The sequence below is a fragment of the Rhinolophus hipposideros genome, assembly GCF_964194185.1.
Source record: "Rhinolophus hipposideros genome assembly, chromosome: 18".
Lineage (NCBI taxonomy): Eukaryota > Metazoa > Chordata > Mammalia > Chiroptera > Rhinolophidae > Rhinolophus > Rhinolophus hipposideros.
In genome coordinates this window covers 57,143,732-57,163,722 of record NC_138064.1, presented here as the reverse complement: position 1 = coordinate 57,163,722, position 19,991 = coordinate 57,143,732, and the positions used below count along the sequence as shown (strand labels likewise).

At 36.9% G+C, this 19,991-nt stretch overlaps 1 protein-coding gene across 1 annotated transcript; it reads left to right on the top strand.

Moving 5' to 3' along the window:
* Positions 1–21: 21 nt before the first annotated feature.
* Positions 22–19,609, top strand: PSMA2 (proteasome 20S subunit alpha 2). The gene is made up of 8 exons (XM_081080131.1): positions 22–217; positions 5,388–5,464; positions 6,172–6,304; positions 8,383–8,505; positions 9,823–9,904; positions 11,298–11,371; positions 19,152–19,209; positions 19,298–19,609. Exons 1-8 carry the CDS (start codon positions 177–179, stop codon positions 19,412–19,414), a joined length of 705 nt encoding a protein of 234 aa, XP_080936257.1. The 5' UTR covers positions 22–176; the 3' UTR covers positions 19,415–19,609.
* Positions 19,610–19,991: the final 382 nt, after the last annotated feature.

Sequence of the window (19,991 nt, the reverse complement as noted above, 5' to 3'; positions counted from 1 at the left end):
CGCACAGACGCAGAGTCGGGCAAACCCATCTCCTGGAACTACAAGGACCAGCACCGCCCCGGAGCGGCTCTGACTCTCCTCCAATCAGAGGGAGAGAAAGGAAGGCGCGGGGCGGGCATTGTAAAGAAGCCGTCGCAGTGCGCGGTGTGTGGTTGGGCTTTGCTCTCCGTGTGAAGATGGCGGAACGCGGTTACAGCTTTTCGCTGACTACGTTCAGGTATGGAAGGGGTCCCCGAGAACCTCCGCGTAGCTGAGGTTGCAGGATCGTCGACGACCGGGTTTTTTACGTCCTGGTCTCTGGTGCTTTCGGAGGGCTCAGTTGGGAATAGGGGTGGGAATGCGACTCTGCAAAGTCACTTGCCGGGCCCCCTTGGGGAGCAGCGGTCCCGGGAGGCCGCGGGAACCCAGGTCGCGGGCTCCGTGCGGACCTTCGGGTTGCGGACGGGTACAGTCCTCAGCCAAGGATTTATTTTCCCTTTGGAAATTAGAGGAGAAGGCAGTTTTGGGTTAGTTGTGTCCGGGTATTCCGTTAAAAACTCAGATTTTCCTTCCAGACCCTGGTAGGCCTTACTCGGGAGCTTCTGGAACTCGGATTCTTGGTCAAGTCTGTGGAGTCTCTTTTTCTTGGAAAATCTCAACTTTACAATTTGGTCTGAGCTTTAGTTGGTTTCCATGTGGTAGTAGTGTCTTTCGAAACCTCCCATTTTCGATTTCTTTGGTGCCCCTATTAGAAGCTAAAGGACGGAAAATGAAAGCGCTAAGCTTTCTGTCACCTAGTGTTGTGGGCCCCAAACTACTAAGCGACGTTTGCGTTTTTCCATTTTAGGGAGAAGGGGATATGTTTACTTTTAAAAAGATTGTAGGCTTTTCTGTTTTAGAACAAGGGATTCAACTAAGTATATTTTTCAAAATACAGTTGAGATGAATCATCGTTCCTAATGTACGAAAACCATCACCGAAGTATTTAATAAGTCGACGAGGGAAGGATTCAGTTTGACCATTTTCTTATCGATCAGTAGTGCCCCGTTTAGTTAAAATGTGTTCCTGACTGACAGCTGAAGGGAGGGAAGATCTAATTTGTTGAGTACTTTCTGTGTGGGTGCAACCTAACCTTCTTCATTTCTTTCCACTACCATGTGTGATAAACGTTGTCACAGCATCTCACAGATGATCAAAGTACAGCGAGGACAAGTAAAAAAAAAAAAAAAAGAAAAACGTGTCCAAGATCATAGAACAATAGCTGAGTTAACATTCAAACTGGGCTCTTTCTGATCACAAAATTAATACGCTTCTCATTACCAGTTGTATTTTCTTGAAATACTAAAATGCTTTCCTTGCTCTTGACAGTTTTCAATAATTAAATGAGAGTTTTTTTTTTACCCTTTGAATGAAATTAATTCTGTAATAAAGGATCTCATCACTTAAAATGATAAAGAACAATATTTGCCAAGAAGCCACTATTCCTATCTGTGAACGAAGTAAACCTGGTCCTTTATCTTTCAGAAAGTGTAATCCTAGTGGAGCTGGAACCGTATATTATCAGGGACTGAATCTTTATTAAACTCTTTTTTTAAAAACATGTTTTAGGTTAAAAAAACATTTGTTTCTAGCGTGTTGTAATCAGAATTACACTATTAATGATGGAGATGACAAGAGACTATATTATAGGATAAAAAGGTGTTCTTGTGTATTACATTCGGTTGGGGATATTGACAGTAAATTCATGAGTAAACAGATTGGTGCATACAGTTGCATTCTGAAAAAATGTTTTTCCCTTAAGAATTTTTATATAAAGAAGGTGAAAGAAGGAACATAACTTTAGATTGGGTAGTCACAGTCAGGAAACGCCAGTGCTTGGTGATTTTTGAGATTGGAAGATGGAAAGGAGCCAACTATTTGAAGATTTAGGGGTAGAAGGAGTTGTAGACGGAGAGAAGAACATGTTTGAAAGTCTTAAAGTTGGGAAAGAACGTGAACTCTTACAGGACTGGGTATAAGGCGAGTGTGCTAGATATAGCAGAGTGGGCGTGGGTTAGGTCTAATCTTTTAGGGCCTTGTAGGCCAGAGTAAGGAATTTTTATTTTAAGTGAACCAAGAAGTTATTATAGGATTTAAGTGGAGGGTAACATGGTACAAAAGTAACTCTTGCTGGAGGTGATGGAAGTAAGGGTGGAAGAGAGGAAAACTAGTTAGAAGACTATTTCAGTTATTCCAGGTAGAGAGATGCGAGTGTTTTGGAAGTGGTAGTGGCATGAATGAATACAAAGATGGTTGATTGCTCAATGAGCTCACAGATGAGTGAGTTTTTATACAGAAAGAGGCAATGATAAATGTGTGTATACAGGTGATGGTTATTATACGAACAGAGAAAAAGTAACTTTAAATTTACCTGAGCCTTTAACATGTTCCCCAGAGGTATTTGAACTAGGTATTGAACAATAATTGAAAGCTGAATGGATGTTAAGATTATTGAAATAGTGACCATTAAAGGAAAACAAGCACAGCCTAATTTTTAACTTTAAATCTCTATTAATGTTACTCTGCCCAAGTCAGCAAATTTTCTCATTTAAGAGTCTCTAAACTACCACCTCTAGGCTTATTTCTTAAATAAGTCTAGATATGTCTCTATCAGCCAAATGATTATGGACTTCTGGTACCAGGGTATGTATTCGAATACTAACTGAACTTACACTTTGTTGAGGAAGACAAATATTGTAAACAATAATTCAAGTATGATGTTGAATCTTAGCCAAAGAGAAAATACAGGACACCATAGGCATGATGTATGGAATTCAACCCAGAATTCAACCAGTCTGGGTGGTCAGGGCCACTTTCATTTCTACCAAGGAATAAAGGGTGATTAGGAAGAGTTCACCAGGCAATGGTGACAGCATTCCCAACAGAGGGATTAGCTTGTCAAGGGGTTTTTGAGTTCTAAGAGTAGTCTGTGTGTCTGGAACAAGGTGGGATGATGCGAGTTGAGATTTGAGTGACAGTATCCATTATTGTATGAAGATAAAACAGAAGACCTTTTGAAACTGAAGGTTATCTTTTCAGTAGTAGACGAGATAGGGACCTAGCTGTGTTATTTTGGACAAATTATTATCACTCAAGGACTTTATAAAAGAAGAAAGTTGGTCAGTGACATTTATGATGATTGTAACTCAACTAGATCGAAATAAAGTATGACATAAATACCATCTGGAGGCTAGTATTTGGCCGCCAAACCCATGGAATCAGATGTGTTAAGTATAACCAGCTCATGACTTCTAGAAATAGTGTTATACTATATAGAAAGTACTTTGTTGTGACTGATATTTAGGTCTTAATGTCTTAAGACGCTTAGAAAGGAGACTGTAAATGTAAAATGTGTGGTATTTAATAGACACGTACGAGGTCAAACAATTAAGTTCGTGCACTTGTTGCAATGATGTTGGTAACCTTTTTTGATATCAGAAGGCTTATTCATTATGAATTTGTACCAACTGGACAAACACTTAACCAAGTTTACTATTTGGAAGTACTGAAAGGCTGTGTAAAAAAGTTAGACAACCTGAACTTTTTGCAACAATTCATGGCTCTTGCATGACACTACACCCGCTCACAAGGCACTGTCTGTGAGGGAGTTTTTAGACAGTAAACAAATAACTGTTGGAACATCCTCCCGACTCACCTGATCTGGCCCCAAAAGACTTCTTTCTTTACCCAAAGATAAAGGAAATATTGAAAGGAAGACATTTTGATGACATTCAGGACATCAAGAGTAGTACAACATTAACTCTGATGGCCATTCCAGAAAGAGTTGCTTTGAAGGGACTAGCCGCTGGTGTTGCGGCACAGCTTCCCAAGGGGAGTACTTCGAAGGTGACAATGATATTCAGCAGTGAAATATGTAGCATTTTTTCTAGGATGAGTTCGTGAACTTAAATTGTCAGACCTTGTACATGTTCTTAATAACATTACTGTTTTGGTGTTTAATTGATGCTGATTTTGTAGCAGGAGCAAAATCTTCACAGATAACTTCTACAGTACTGTTATCCCTATTTTACAAATGAGAAAACTGAGAAACAGGTTAAATAACTTGCCCAAAGTCACAAGGTTCAGGTAATTGCTGAAAGGCAACAGTAAATTGCTTTAAGTGGCAGACCAGAAGAAAACAACCAAAGGAAAGAGATTAGTACTTCACTATGAATATACTCAAATCGTCTGGTAAATGTAGTTGCTGTACAACTTCATGATAAATTTCAAAGGCCAGCTGTTTCTCTGTGTTTGATTAATGGATTTGGCCTACACAAGAAGACATATGAAGAAATGCTCAACCTCACTAACCATCAGAGAAATGCAAATAAAAACCACAATGAGATACCACCTCACCCCAGTCAAAATGGCTATCATCAATAAATCAACAAACAACAAATGCTGGCGGGGATGTGGAGAAAAGGGAACGCTAGTGCACTGTTGGTGGGATTGCAGATTAGTGCAGCCACTATGGAAAACAGTATGGAGGTATCTCAGGAATCTGAAAATGGAACTACCCTATGATCCAGTAATTCCACTCCTAGGCATCTACCCGGAGAAATCCAAAACTCCAATTCAAAAATCTGTATGCACTCCTATGTTTATTGCAGCACTTTACACAGTAGCCAAGATATGCAAACAACCGAAATGCCCATCGGTCGATGACTGGATTAAGAAGCTGTGGTACATTTATACAATGGAGTATTACGCAGCCATAAAAAAAAAGAAATCTTATCATTTGCAACATGGATGGATCTAGAGAACATTATGTTAAGTGAAATAAGTCAGAAAGAGAAAGACAAGTACCATATGATCTCACTTATATGCGGAATCTAAAGAAAAGAATATGTGAATGAACTAATCAAAAACAGTTTTGGGGACACAAAAAACCGAGAGTTGTTAGATGGGCGGCGGGGAGGGGGTTGGGGATGGGGGGAAGGGTGAAGAGATTGGGGGGCGGCTGGTGACCACAGGATGGCCTCAGGGTTTTTTGAGAATTACTTTGGGGAACTTATTCAATAGTGTTTGGGGATTTTGTTGGGTGTCCGATGGACATGTGTCCTGTTTGGGAGACCACCTCAGGGATGCTGTGGATGCCTGGTCATGGCATTGTACACCAGAGACTGGACATTAATGAATGCCAACTATAATTTTATGTGCATAATGTGATGGCTCGGTGTGAGGTCGGGGTGGTGGTGGATGGGGGGAGGGGGTTCACGGTGTGAGGGATGTAAAAAAAAATAAAATAAATAAAATAAATCTAAAAAAAAAATGGATTTGGCCTACATATCTGCCCTCTCTCAGGGATATTTCTATAATAAATATTTGAGGATGTGCGAATTTAGCAAATATCTTTGTTTCTTTTTAAGCCCATCTGGTAAACTTGTCCAGATTGAATATGCTTTGGCTGCTGTAGCTGGAGGAGCCCCTTCAGTGGGAATTAAAGGTAATTAAATGCTTCACTGATTTCCAGTGCCTGTTAATAGTTATGCTAATGTTCTTGTTAAATTAATTAGTAATTAACTTATACATAAATTAATTTATTAAATAAATTATGTAGCAGCATAATTTTTAACAATTTTTTGTTAATTTACCGAATTCTGAGGTTTAAAGAAAGTAATGAGCCTAAGGTGATTATTTTTTTTCCAGAATAAATATAGCGCCTTTATTGTGATAATTTATAGTCTTTCGCATTCAGATAGTTCAGTATTCTTTTATTTTTCCATTGATTATATATCACTATTCTCTGGTAGTTTTTAGTCTTTCTGTAATTTAGAAAAAGTTAATTATAAAAAATCTAAAGATACCCTTTAAAAAAAGTATCTATCATTGATTTCAAATTTCAGATTATAAGAATAGTAGGCCAAATAGGGAGAATTTCATTATTTTAAAACATATGGACTCTTAGGTATCCTGGAGTACTTTAAGAAAAGTTGCTAACACCTTTAGCTGTAGGGATTTCTGAGTGCATATATATGACCAGTGAAGGAAAAACTGATTTACTGCTCCTAAGGTGATTTTAATACAGAAATCCAGAAGAAAAATTTTTATTATAAATAAGAAGAAATGGGTGAAATGTAGCCATAATTAGAAAAGTGTTGAAACAGTCTATAAATGATTAAACATTTATGTCCCTCTCTCTTTTTTTTTAAGCTTCAAATGGTGTGGTATTAGCAACTGAGAAGAAACAGAAATCCATTCTGTATGATGAGCGAAGTGTACACAAAGTGGAACCAATTACCAAACATATAGGCTTGGTGTATAGTGGCATGGGCCCAGATTACAGGTACGTTATACTACTGATTGTTTTCTCACCATCTCATGAATTGCTCATAATCTATATTTGAGGAGAAAAGTCAAAGAATGTTTCTCCTTTAATCTTCCAACTCCCCACTTTTGTTTTGTCTAGCAGTAGCATCCCTGGCAGCTGAATTTAGTTTTCCTGTACACAACAGACTTAGGGTTACTTTAATTAAGGAAGATACTCAGTGCCACTCGGGTGTAAAAGAGGAGATAGACTTCTGAGCACAGTCCCTCTACTCTACTCCCATCCGAGGGCTGGGCTTCAAGGGCACTGGTGTTATCTAATGCATTTTAAAAACAACAAAAGCAGTGCAAGTTATAATAGGTATAATAAACTATATTTTAAAAAGTCATCAGGCAGGGCCAGTCCTGTCGCTCAGGCGGTTAGAGCCCTATGTTCCTAACTCTGAAGGCTGCCGGTTCGATTCCCACATGGACCAGTGGGCTCCAAACCACAAGGTTGGCAGTTCAGTTCCTCGAGTCCCACAAGGGATGGTGGGCTCCACCCCCTGCAACTAAGATTGAACATGGCACCTTGAGCTGAGCTGCCGCTGAGCTCCCAGATGGCTCAGTTGGTTGGAGCGTGTCCTCTGAACCACTAGGTTGCCGGTTCGACTCCCGCAACGGATGGTGGGCTGCGCCCCCTGTCACTAGCAACGGCAACTGGACCTGGAGCTGAGCTGCACCCTCCACAACTTGAAGCTGAAATGGCACCCTCCTCAACTCTAAGATTGAAAGGACAACAACTTGACTTGGAAAAAGAAAGTCCTGGAAGTACACACTGTTCCCCAATAAAAGTCCTGTTCCCCTTCCCCAATAAAACCTAAAAAAAAAAAGAAAAAAGAAAAAGTCATTAGGCAGCAAAAGAAAGCATCTCCTCATATTTATTTTTTAGTAAAGGGACAAAATTCTCAAAGTCCACTGAAAGTTGCTGCATATAGCAACAGAACCATTCAGGATCTGATATTCATCTGTTCACTCCTTTGATATATAAAGGTGCTATATTTATTCTGAAAAATAATTTAATCATCTTAGGCTCATCACTTTAAACCTCAGAATACTGTAATACAGGAGGAGAGAGAGTAATCCTGTTATATCAGGGTAACTGCAAGTTGAAAGATACTGACAACCTTCTGTGTTTGTCATTTAATAAGAAAAGCAGTATTAATCCAGTCTTGATTTTGTGTGGTAGAGCAAGAATTTCACTTTAATAAGTTTCAGAGCAATAGTGTGGCTGAAATGTGATCAGGCTTCACTACAGTGGATCCTGTGATTGTTGTATAGAAGGGGTGTTGCAGTGTGCTACCACAGATAGGATAAACTGAGGGGGCAGGACCTGAGTACTGTGCCGGGGATAACGTGCATGGTTCAGATCAGTAGTACCTGAACATGTAAAGGTAAGTCCTATTCGACATGCTGATATTTTTGATTGCTATGTAGTATATTCTTTTGACAAATTTTACGTTTTTAAAGTTTCTTGCTGTTCCTTAATCTCTGAAGGGGACTCGTTAAAGTTTAGTCTGTGGCAAAGATTGAGGCAGAGTGAGAAAAAAATGCTTGAACGTGTGTGTGTGTGTGTGTGTGTGTGGTGTGTGTGTGTGTGTGTGTGAGTGTGTGTGTGTGAGAGAGAGAGAGAGAGAGAGAGAGAGAGAGAGAGAGAGAGAGAGAGAGAGAGAGAGAGAGAGAGAGAGACTGAGATATAAAATGATAGGGTGACTGCCCTTGGGATGAGGAGCACAATCTTGAAACTTCGGAGGGAGATAAAGCTTTTGTTGTGTAACAATCTATTACTGTTAAGCTGACTGGTACCCCTAGTTCCTAATTTTCTTTTTGCCTTGTCCTTATCCATCTCCTATCGCTCAGCTCCTCTGTGATGTTCTGATATTTTCTTGTAAATTAACTAATCATACAAGAGCAAGACTGGCTTTGAGCTGACAGCCACTATTAAAGAAATACATGTAAAACTTGTGCTGTAGGAATATGCCTTTAGTAGGAGAATGAGTGTTTAGGTAGTAGAGCGTCTTAATTTTCATTGAATCTTATTTCTCCCTTGTTTGCTAGAGTGCTTGTGCACAGAGCTCGAAAACTGGCTCAGCAATACTATCTTGTTTACCAAGAGCCCATTCCCACAGCTCAGCTGGTACAGAGAGTAGCTTCGGTGATGCAAGAATATACCCAGTCAGGGTAAGTTGATTTTATTGCTTGAACTGTGTTATGAATTGGAAAAAAAAATCATTTTTAAAGAGTAGTTGTATAAAAAAAGAGGACTTCCTATTCCTGTATTTGCTTAACAAGTAGAGAAAATCACTATGATGAACACCATATTTTGTCATGTATAATGTGCACTTTTTTGCCCAAATTTGTGAAGGAAAAATAAGGATGCACATTATACATGGGTAGTACTAATTCTATATATATAAATGTTTTTAATTCTTTTATTTCTGGTAATGAGTTAAAAGTGTTAACTCTAGAAATCAGTAATGATATCCATATGCAATATTCTGGAATGTGATAATCAGTTTTGTTGAACTTATGATGAACTTGCAACAATGAAGAGTTCTTGGCCTTCTATGATGTATAAATACTGTAAATTTGTTACCGGTACATAAAATTTCTTGTACCTTCTATCTAGTGTTTCGTAATTATTTTTTACACAAAATTTCTTGTTCCATAATATGTTAGAAAATTAATGCTAAAATTCCTTTATAATGCCAAAAAACAAGTACCTAAATGTAAACAAATTAAAATTTGAATTAAAAAATTAAAATGAAAGATTTTTTTTTTCCCTGAAAGTTTAGGACAAAAACTTGGGTCCACATACACGGGAGTGCATTATACACAACAAAATACGGTAATTTCTCAGCTGGAGCTAGAACATTTTCTTCCAGAAAAATTCAAATGTTTTTTTGTGGTTTATATAATAAGAGAAAGCAACAGAAAGTAGCTTCTAAATAAAGTTCTTTTGCGAGTGATAAACACTCCTTTATAAGCAAACTCCTTACAAAAAAATTTATAAACTCCTTTAGAAGCAAACAATCCTTGATGCTTCCAAACTTATCTTCCTAATCATAAGCACACAATGAAAGAACAAGCTTTTGGACACATCCAGATTCATTTTAATTCTATTGAGTTTGGGTGTGAACATGGATGAGGTGGTGTAAAAGTAGTTAGTTGCTGACATGCACAGCCAGTGGAAAAGCTACACTTGTTTAAAGTTCTCTTTTGTTAGGGTACTAAATGTTACTCCTTACTTATTTATTAACCCCAATGTTTATGTCACTCCATTTACTGAAATGATTTGACTACTGTTCCTTGGTGCCACAAAGAGAATTCATTTTGAATTGATGTGTTCAGAAAGATGTTAAATATTTTTTAAGGAACTTACAAATGTAATTTGCTTTACTTGATAATTTGCTTTACTTGAGAGTATTAATAAATTCTGATTTAGATTGACTTTAATACCATGATGATGCCAAGTGATTTTCATTTTCCTTTCTTTAGTGGTGTTCGTCCATTTGGAGTTTCTTTACTAATTTGTGGTTGGAATGAGGGACGCCCATATTTATTTCAGTCAGATCCATCTGTAAGTATCATCAGATGTATTTGAGGGGTTTGTTGAAGTACCTTTTGAATATCTGATAAAAACAATAACCATAAGAAGTTTAAAATTTAGCAGTATTTTGTCTTTTTCACTTGGGTTTTAGAAAATAGGAAGTAGTATGTATTTATTTGTACATTTGAAGAGTTTATAATTAAGTCTTCTGATGAGGAAGCTACATTAGTTCTGCCCTCTCTGTTTTGTCTTGTTCTTTATCTTCACAGAGTTGAATGATTTGTTGAAATAGTTACCAAATCTTTAAATTTGTAGAATTGTTACATTAAGAAATATTGTAGTAAAAGATACGGGTCTAGGGGGTTCTGTTGTTTTCTTTGCCACCTGTTTAATCTTGGGGCTGACTTGGTGTGATTCATCTGCACAAACACTGATGTAACTGTCTGAAATTGGTCTCTGAGCTAGGAGATGTTCATAAAGGGTGCTGCTTCTCCACTCTGTCTTATCTGCTGTGAGGAGGACCAGAAGAAGATAATCATGATGAGGAACTGAACTTTCGTATTTTATGGATTATTAGATAATTGCAGGTTCACTCAATTCAGATCTTATGATCTAATCCTGTAATCTGAAAAGAAAAAGAAAAATAGTTTGTTACTTAAATTGGGAAAATGAAGTAGTTTGGGAAATCGACCACATCTCTGAATTTCTGAAGCTAGATGACCAACCCTCTTACCTTCCTTTCCAGTGGGTAGTAAAAGCCATCATCACTAGAATCCAGAATTCATCTTTTGCCCTTTTTTCCTCCGTTATATCTAAAAGGCAGTTGTTTTCTTTAAAATGTTTCATATTTTTGTGTGTGTGCATGCATGAGTATGTATATTTTCAACAGAGGAGGTCATGCCATATTGCTGCTGCTTTCATTTAACATTAGATTACAAAATAGCAAAGCCTTTTAATGTTTTTAATGCATGGCGATCACTTTTTAATTGATTCACCAGTGATGAATTTAGCACCATTTTTCAGATAATATATGACAGTTTTTTAGAGCTCTTCAGTCCTAGTAGCTAAACTGATATTCGTAATTATTTGCTTTAACTTAACCTCAGTTTCCTTTATCTGGCTTTTTTACATATATTGTGTATAGTAAATTGCACATATTTGAAGTGTACAATTTGATGAGTTTTGATGTATGTAAATACCCAAGAAAACTGTCACTACAATCAAGATACTGAGCTTCTCCATAACTTTCAAAAGTTTCTTCATAACTTTTTGTTATTTATCCCTCTTATCTTTAAAAAAAAAGTAACCTATTTTGTGACCTTAAAAGTTAGACACAAATTATAGAGCTGAAAAATAAATGACAGGACAGTATAATTAAATTAATGGTTTAAAATACAATTTTTCCTTTTCCCTTCTTGATTAGGGAGCTTACTTTGCCTGGAAAGCCACAGCAATGGGAAAGAACTATGTAAATGGGAAAACTTTCCTTGAGAAAAGGTAGGCTCATCATAATTAGATTTGTTAGCAAACTTGATCGTTTTCAGCTCTTTAAATAATTAATGAGTCTGAACAAATTTGTTGTATTGATCTGTGTTTGAGTCTTGTTACAAATAAAACAAAATAAAAACACACTCTACTCTGGCTCCCAACCTTCAACATATTAACTGGTAATATTGTTTCTTTTTTTTTTTTTTTTTTTGTGATAATGATGACCTTTATTTATTTATTTTTTTAAATTTATTGGGGTGACAATTGTTAGTAAAATTACATAGATTTCTGGTGTACAATTCTGTGTTACGTCATCTATAAATCCCATTGTGTGTTCACCACCCAGTCAGTTCTCCTTCCATCAACATATATTTGATCCCCCTTGCCCTCATCTCCCAGCCCCCACACCCTTACCTTCTGGTAACCACTAAACTATTGTCTGTGTCTACAAGCTTTTGTTTCTCCTTTGTTTGTCTTGTTCTCTTGTTTTTGGTTTATATACCATATATCAGTGAAATCATAGGGTTCTTTGCTTTTTCTTACTTCATTTAGCATTATACTCTCAAGATCCATCCATGTTGTCACAAATGTTCCTATATCATCTTTCCTTACCACCGAACAGTATTCCATTGTGTATATGTACCACAACTTCTTTATCCATTCATCTATGGAAGGACATTTTCATTGTTTCCATGTCTCGGCCAGCTTAAACAAAGCTGCAGTGAACATTGGAGCACACGTGTCTTTATGGATAAATGGTTTCAGATTTTTTGGGTAGATACCCAGGAGAGGGATTGCTGGGTTATATGATAATTCTATTCATAATTTTAGGAGGAACCTCCACACTGCCTTCCATAACGACTGCACAAGTCTGCATTCCCACCAACAGTGTATGAGGGTTCCTTTTTCTCCACAGCCTCTCAAACACTTGTTACTGATTGTCTTGATGATAGCCATTCTGACTGGGGTGAGATGATATCTCATTGTGGTTTTTATTTACATTTCTCTGATTAGTGATGTTGAGCATTTTTTCATATGTCTATTTGCCATTTGTATGTCCTCTTTGGAGAAATGTCTCTTCAGGTCCTCTGCCTATTTTTCAGTGGGGTTGTTTGTTTTTTTGTTGTTGAGTTGTATGAGTTTCTTGTATATTTTGGATATTAGCCCCTGATCAGAGGCACTGTTTGCAAAAATCTCCCATTCAATTGGTTGCCTCTTTATTTTGTCGATGGTTTCTTTGGCTGTGCAAAAGCTTTTAAGTTTCATATAGTCCCATTCCTTTATTTTAGCTTTTACTTCCATTGCCTTTGGAGTCAAATTCATAAAAAGCTCTTTGAACCTAAGGTCCATAAGTTTAGTACCTATGTTTTCTTCTATGCATTTTTTTTGTGTCAGGTCTTACGCTTAAGTCTTTGATCCATTTTGAATTAATTTTGGTACATGGTGACAGATAGCAATCCAGTTTCATTCTTTTGTACGTGACTATCCAATTCTGCCAGCACCATTTATTGAAGAGGCTGTCTTTCCTCCATTGTATGTTTCTAGCTTCTTTGTCAAAAATTATCTGTCCATATTTATGTGCTTTTATTTCTGGGTTCTCAATTCTATTCCATTGGTCTATGTGTCTGTTTATCTGCCAATACCATGCTGTTTTGGTTATTGTAGCCCTGTAGTACAAGCTAAAGTCAGGGAGTGCGATACCTCCAGTATTGTTCTTTTTCCTAAAGATTGCTTTGGCTATTCGGGTTGTTTTGTGGTTCCAAACAAATCTGATGATTTTTTGTTCTATTTTTTAAAAAAAATGCCATTGGGATTTTGACGGGGATTACATTAAATATGCATATTGCTTTGGGAAATATGGCTGTCTTAACTATGTTGATTCTTCCAATTATGAGCACGGAATGTCTTTCGATTTCTTTGTATCTTTTTCAATTTCTTTTAAAAATGTCTTATAGTTTTCAGCATATAGGTCTTTTACATCCTTGGGTAAGTTTATTCCTAGTTATGTTATTCTTTTTGCTGCAATTGCAAAAGGAATTGTTTTTTGTACTTCTTTTTCTGAGATTTCATTGTTAGTATATAGGAATGCAATGGACTTTTGTACGTTGATTTTGTAGCCAGCAACTTTACTGTATTTGTTGATTGTTTCTAACAGCTTTTTGGTGGAGTCTTTAGGGTTTTCTAAGTATAGCATCATGTCATCTGCAAAGAGTGACAATTTAACTTCTTCATTCCCAATTTGGATGCCTTTTATTCTTTCTCTTGCCTAATTGCTCTAATGAGTACTTCCAACAGTGTATTGAAAAGCAGAGGTGATAGGGGACAGCCCTGTTGTGTTGCTGAACATAGAGCAAAGGGCTTCAGTTTTTCACCATTAATTGTGAGATTATCTGAGGGCTTGTCATCTATGGCCTTTATTATGTTAAGATATTTTCCTTCTATACCTATTTTGTTAAGTGTTTTAATCATAAATGGGTCTTGTATCTTGTCAAATGCTTTTTCTGCATCAATTGATAAAATCATATGATTTTGTCCTTTATTTTGTTTATGTGATGTATCACATTAATGGATTTCCAGATGTTGAACCATCCTTGTGCCCCGGGGATGAACCCCTCTTGGTCGTGATGAATAATATTTTTAATGCATTGTTGTATTCGATTTGCTATAATTTTGTTAAGGATTTTTGCATCTGTATTCATTAGAGATATTGGTCTGTAGTTTTCTTTTTTTGTGTTGTCCTTACCAGGTTTTGGTATCAGAGTAATATTGGCCTCATAAAATGAGTTGGGGAGTACTGTCTCTTCAATTTTTTGGAAGAGTTTGAGCAGGATTGGTATTAGATCCTCTTTGAAGGTTTGGTAGAATTCACTAAGTGAAGCCATCTGGTCAAGGACTTTTGCTTTTGGGAAGGTTTTGGATGACTGATTCAGTTTCCTTACTGGTTATAGGTCTGTTTAGATTTTCTAGTTCTTCGTCAGTCAGTGTAGGAAGGCTATATGTTTCTAAGAACTTGTCCGTTTCTTCTAGGTTATTGAATTTGGTGGCATATCATCCTTCATAGTATTCTTGTATGACCCTTTGTATTTCTGTGGCGTCTGTGATAACTTACCCTTTTTCGTTTCTGATATTGTTAGTGTCTTCTCTCTTTTTATCTTAGTGAAGCTAGCCAAGGGTTTGTCAATTTTGTTAATCTTTTCAAAGAACCAGCTCTTTATCACATTAATTTTTTTCTGTTGTCTTTTTATTCTCTATTTTGTTTAGTTCTGCTCTAATTTTTGTCATTTTTTTTCTTCTGCTGACCTTGGGTTTCATTTGTTGTTTTTCACGTTTTTTAAGGTGTAACATGAGGTTATTTTTATTTTTTATTTTTTTTTTCCTGAGATAGGCCTGTAATGATATAAATTTCCCTCTTAAAACGGCTTTCGCTGCATCCCAAAAATTTTGGTAGGATGTATTTTCATTGTCATTTGTTTCTATGTATCTTTTGATCTCTCCTCTAATTTTTTCTTTGATCCAGTCGTTCTTCAAAAGTATGTTGTTTAATCTCCACATATTTGTGTTTTTTCCTGCTTTCTTTTCGCAGTTGATATCCAATTTCAAAGCCTTCTGATCAGAGAATATACTTGGTATGATTTCAATCTTTTTAAATTTGCTGAGGCTGATTTTATGTCCATATATATATATATATATATATATATATTTTTTTTTTTTTTTAACGTCCCAGTATATTGTCTATCCTCGAGAATGTTCCATGTACATTCGAAAAAGAATGTATAGTCTGATGTTTTAGGATGAAGTGCTCTCTGTATGTCAATTATGTCCATTTTTTCTAATGTGTCATTTAGGGCTGCTATTTTGTTTTTTATTTTCTGTTTGGATGATCTATCCATAGCTGTCAGTGATGTATTTAAGTCCCCTAGTATAATAGTGTTTCAGTCATTTTCTTCATTTAGTAATGTTAGTAGTTGCTTGGTATATTTTGGTGCTCCCTGATTGGGGGCATAAATATTGATGACTGTTATGTCTTCTCGTTGTATAGGCCCCTTTACCATTATGAATTGTCCATCTTTGTCTCTTATTACCTTTTTCACCCTGAAGTCTGTTTCATCTGATATCATTATGGATACACCTGATTTTCTCTGGGTACCATTTGCTTGGACTGTCAATTTCTACCCTTTCACTTTGAGTCTGAGCTTGTCCTTATAGCTGAGATGTGTTTCTTGGAGACAGCATATGGTTGGTTGGGTTTAGTTTTTTGATCCAGTCTGCATCTCTGTGCCTTTTCATTGGTGAGTTCAGTCTTTTTACATTTACGGTGACTATTGATATGTGAGGATTTCCTGTCGTTCTGTCTTTAGTTTTCTGGTAAGGCTGTGTCTTCATTGTTTCTTTGCCTTTTTGTTGTTGTCTATGATTTCTGTGGTGGTATTCTATAACAATTCCCTCTGTTTTTTCTTTTTATTACAGTATATACCTTAGTTCTGGATTTTTTTAGTGATTACCCTTAAGTTTATGTAAAAGAAAGTTTGATATTTAGAGTATTCTATTTTCTTCAGCATGCTTACTTTCTCCATTCCTGTATTTTGGTTCAGGCTTTGCTCTCCCCCTTTTTATGTTTTGGTTGCCACAGATTGTCCCTGTTGATGGTGGTTGAATAGCCTCCTTTAGTATTTCTTGTAGTGCAGGTCGTGTATTAGAAAATTCCCTCAGCTTCTGTATGTCTGGGAAGGTCTTTATTCCTTTTTCATATCTAAAGGATATCTTTGTTGCATATATTATTCTGCCTCATAGTTTCTGTCTTTTAATAGTTTGAATATTTGTTTCCACTCGTCCTGGCTTGTAGAGTTTCTACTAAAAAATGATAATCTAGTTGGCTTTCCTTTGTAGGTTATCGTCTTCTTTTCCCTGGTTGCCTTGAGGATTCTTTCTTTGTTGTTGACTTTACACAGCTTCAATACAATGTGCCTTGGAGAAGGCCTGTTGGGATTGAGGTAACTAGGTGTTCTATTTCCTTCTTGGATTCGAGGATCCAGTTCTTTCCACAAGTTTGGGAAGTTCTCATCGATGATTTGTTTGAATACATTCTCTCTTCCCTTCTCTCTTTTGTCTCCTTCTGGTAGCCCATTATTCTTATATTGGTCTTTCTGATGGAGTCAGAAAGTTCTTGTAGAGTTCTTTCATTTCTTTTCAGTCTCAAGTCTCTTTCTTCTTCCATCCGTGTCATTTCCCGATTTCTATCTTCGATGTCACTGATTCTTTCCTCTATCTGGTCAAGTCTACCTCCTACACTGGCTATTTCATTCTTAATTTCTTCTATTGAGTTCTTAATCTCCAGAAATTCTATTTGGTTCTTTTTTGAAATTTCAATCTCTTTTGTAAAATGCTCATGTTCTTTGATTGTGTTTCTGAGTCATTAAATTGCTTTTCTGTGTTTTCTTGCATTTCATTGAGTGATTTCAGAACTGTAATCTTGAAATCTCTGTCATTTTAGTCATATATTTCCATTATCTTTAAGTTCTTTTTCTGGAGATTTTTAGTTTCTTTCTGAGCTGTCTTGTTGCCTTGGTCATTCATGGTAATGACTGATTTAGTATTTCTCTTCCTAGAAATCTACAGGAGTGGCTTCTGCAACAGGTTGATAGGAAGAGGTCTTTCTCTTGTTTTCCAGTACTTGTTGGTAGAATGCTTTATTGTCTCTTTGACTGCAGCCTTTCTTTGCTCTCTCACATGGTAGTGCTATGTTTTCTCTGCACTATTCCAGCTTCTCACACAATGGGGGGGATTCCCTGGGAGACAGGCTTCTCCTTTGTTAATAGTTCGCCTGGGTCACAGGGCGCAGTGTCCGTGTGGGTATCAGGAGAGCTTTTGAAGTTACAAAGCTCTTCCTGCATCAGATTCAGAACCCTTATGTTTTAGCAGTTCTGTTTACTCCTGCAGGGATCCGCCCAGATAGGTGGGGCTAGGGGCGGGGTGGGTTGTGAGAGGTGGCCCAGAGTAATGGCAGCAACCACCAGCACAGCTGGTCCTGCTTCCACAGCTCCCTCCCCTTTGCCTGAACTAGTTGTGTTGCAAATCAGTGTCTGCGGTCCACAGTTCTCATAACAGCAAATATTCTGTTCTTTTTATTTGACACTGACTCTTCCACTTTTAGCACGGTGCAAGTGGGGGCGGGACGAGCTTTGGGATGCTGGGGACAGGGCGCATAGTCTCAGTGCCTAAGGCTTTCATTCTCTACTTTGCAGTGAGGGCTTAAACCACCGTCTTCATCCTTCTTTTTTCAGTCTTTTTCCCGACGTCTCTGCTATGAGCGTTGGGTTCAGCCCCTTATATGCTGTTCCTTCACTCCTCTGGGCCATAAATGTTGCCCTAGCTGTCCGAGTTCTTCCCTCTCTCGGCACTGTGGTAGTTATGGGATACAGCGAGCACTGAGCTAGGTCGCGTACTGCGCCCGCATGGGTCCGTCTCTGCACTTCTCCCTTCCCTCCTCTCCTGCTTGCGCAATTTGCCCATCTTTAGGTGAATTCAGTAGTGGGCCTCTTCGTCTTGTAACTGTTGTGCAGGGAGTCCTTTGTGGAGTCATAGTTGTTTGATTAGTTGTAAATTCCAATGGAGATATAGAGGCTCACCTCACGCCTCCATTTTGGTGATGTCTTTTGTTTATTTCTTAAGAACTTCTCTTTCTACATTCTTATGGTTGTTTCCTGTGTTTGGTTTTTCGTTCATTTTTCCTATCAAAAAAATAGACAATTGGTCTTGGAGAAAACATTTGTGAGAAAAATTTTTATGTGATTTAAGTAGTAACATTTTACATCATGACAATGCCAAAAGAAGTTGTGAAGCCACATACCTGGTATTGATAGTAGATTAGATAATATGATGTATATGCTTGTTGAAAAGAGGAGTGCTATGTAAAAACCTGCTGTCACCGCTCTGGCACAACAAACTGCTTTCCCTTATATCCACCTGTATTCTGGACTCAGCATTATTGTAGTCCACCAAGAAACGTACTACTTTTTGAGTGGGTAAACTTTGTAATTGACTTGAACCAACAGGTGAACCTTCTCAGTACATTTCAACGTAATAATGATGTTAAGATTATTAAAAATTTAGACCTGGGATTGATTGGTAAACTTAAATTAATTTTAGGATCTTAAAGCACTTTCCTTTTCCTTTTACATATTACCTTGTTTCCTGAAAAATCAGCTCTAATGCGTCTTTTGGAGCAAAAATTAATATACGACCCAGTATTATATATCATATATCATATCACATCATATCAAAGATCTGGTATTATAGTAAAATAAGACCGGGTCGTTTATTAATTTTTGCTTCAAAAGATGCATTAGAGCTGATTGTCCTGCTAGGTCTTATTTTCTGGGAAACACGGTATTAGTGAGTCTTCAAAATATTTCACATGGAACTACAACTTCTAAGAACAAATTATAGCAAAGTTCTGTTTTGTCTGCTTTGATTTTAAAAATTACTATAATACTGCCACCACATTCTGATTATAATAAACCATTTATACTTAAAGAAGTTTCCTAAAGTAAACTCATGTTGGGGTTATACTCTTCATAATGTTGGGAATGCACGCTAAACAATTGTCTGTTTCTTATTTGCAGACAGCTATCGCAATTAGGTGACTTAAAGAATTAATCTGTAACTTAGTATTTTTAAGATTGCTTTAAATTTTTTAAAAGTTTTAAGCGGTTGTCATCAGTTTGTTTAAATAATCATAAATAATGTAAATATAGGGCCATAAATTTCTTTTTCCCCCCAAAATTCTTAGATACAACGAAGATCTAGAACTTGAAGATGCCATTCATACAGCCATATTAACCCTGAAGGTTAGTTCAATATCTAACAATTGAATTCGTAATGATTTTATAATTAACTGCTTGGAAAATTGGCTTTTTTTTCCTCCCTCTTCAATAGGAAAGCTTCGAAGGGCAAATGACAGAAGATAACATAGAAGTTGGAATCTGCAATGAAGCTGGATTTAGGAGGCTAACTCCAACTGAAGTTAAGGATTACTTGGCTGCCATTGCATGATAATGAAGTGACTGAAAAGTCTGGAATTTCAGATAATCTGTATACCTAAACATGTTAAAGTTTGTTTTGTTTTGCAGACTTTTGCATACTACTTATTTCTACATGGTTTAATGGATCGATGTTTTTAAAATGACAAATCATAATAAACCGTTAAATCCAACTTCTAGCTTTTTAGAAGTTAGTAAAATTTTAAAATAGTTATTTTCTGCTTTTTATCTCAGTTGGTTTCTGGAAACTACATTATAAAGCAATGGTGAAATCACTCTATAGTCTTCATGCAATTTTGGTTGAGTCAAATCTTGTTACCCTCTTTACTATCACATGCTGTCTGTGCTTCAGTAAAGCAAAATGCTGATTTTGGTAAACGTCATTCCTTTTAGAGCTGAGACAATCTGCAGACTCATGAATTCATATGGGAAGGTAGGAAGCACAGATGTTTTTAGGCACCATTAGGTGTATATCATTGAAATCCTACCATGTTCTGTGAGATAGAACTAGAGCTTTGAAGAGAGCTAAGCCATATAGCCTATAGGAGACACTTACATAATGTAAGCAAATAAAAAATGGTGTGTTGGGG

Excerpts from the sequence above, each read along its gene's own strand:
- PSMA2 (XM_081080131.1), top strand. The coding sequence starts at position 177 with ATGGCGGAACGCGGTTACAGCTTTTCGCTGACTACGTTCAG. Across the intron at positions 11,372-19,151 it reads AAAACTTTCCTTGAGAAAAG|ATACAACGAAGATCTAGAAC; the intron begins GTAGGCTCATCA and ends CAAAATTCTTAG. Across the intron at positions 19,210-19,297 it reads CAGCCATATTAACCCTGAAG|GAAAGCTTCGAAGGGCAAAT; the intron begins GTTAGTTCAATA and ends CCTCTTCAATAG.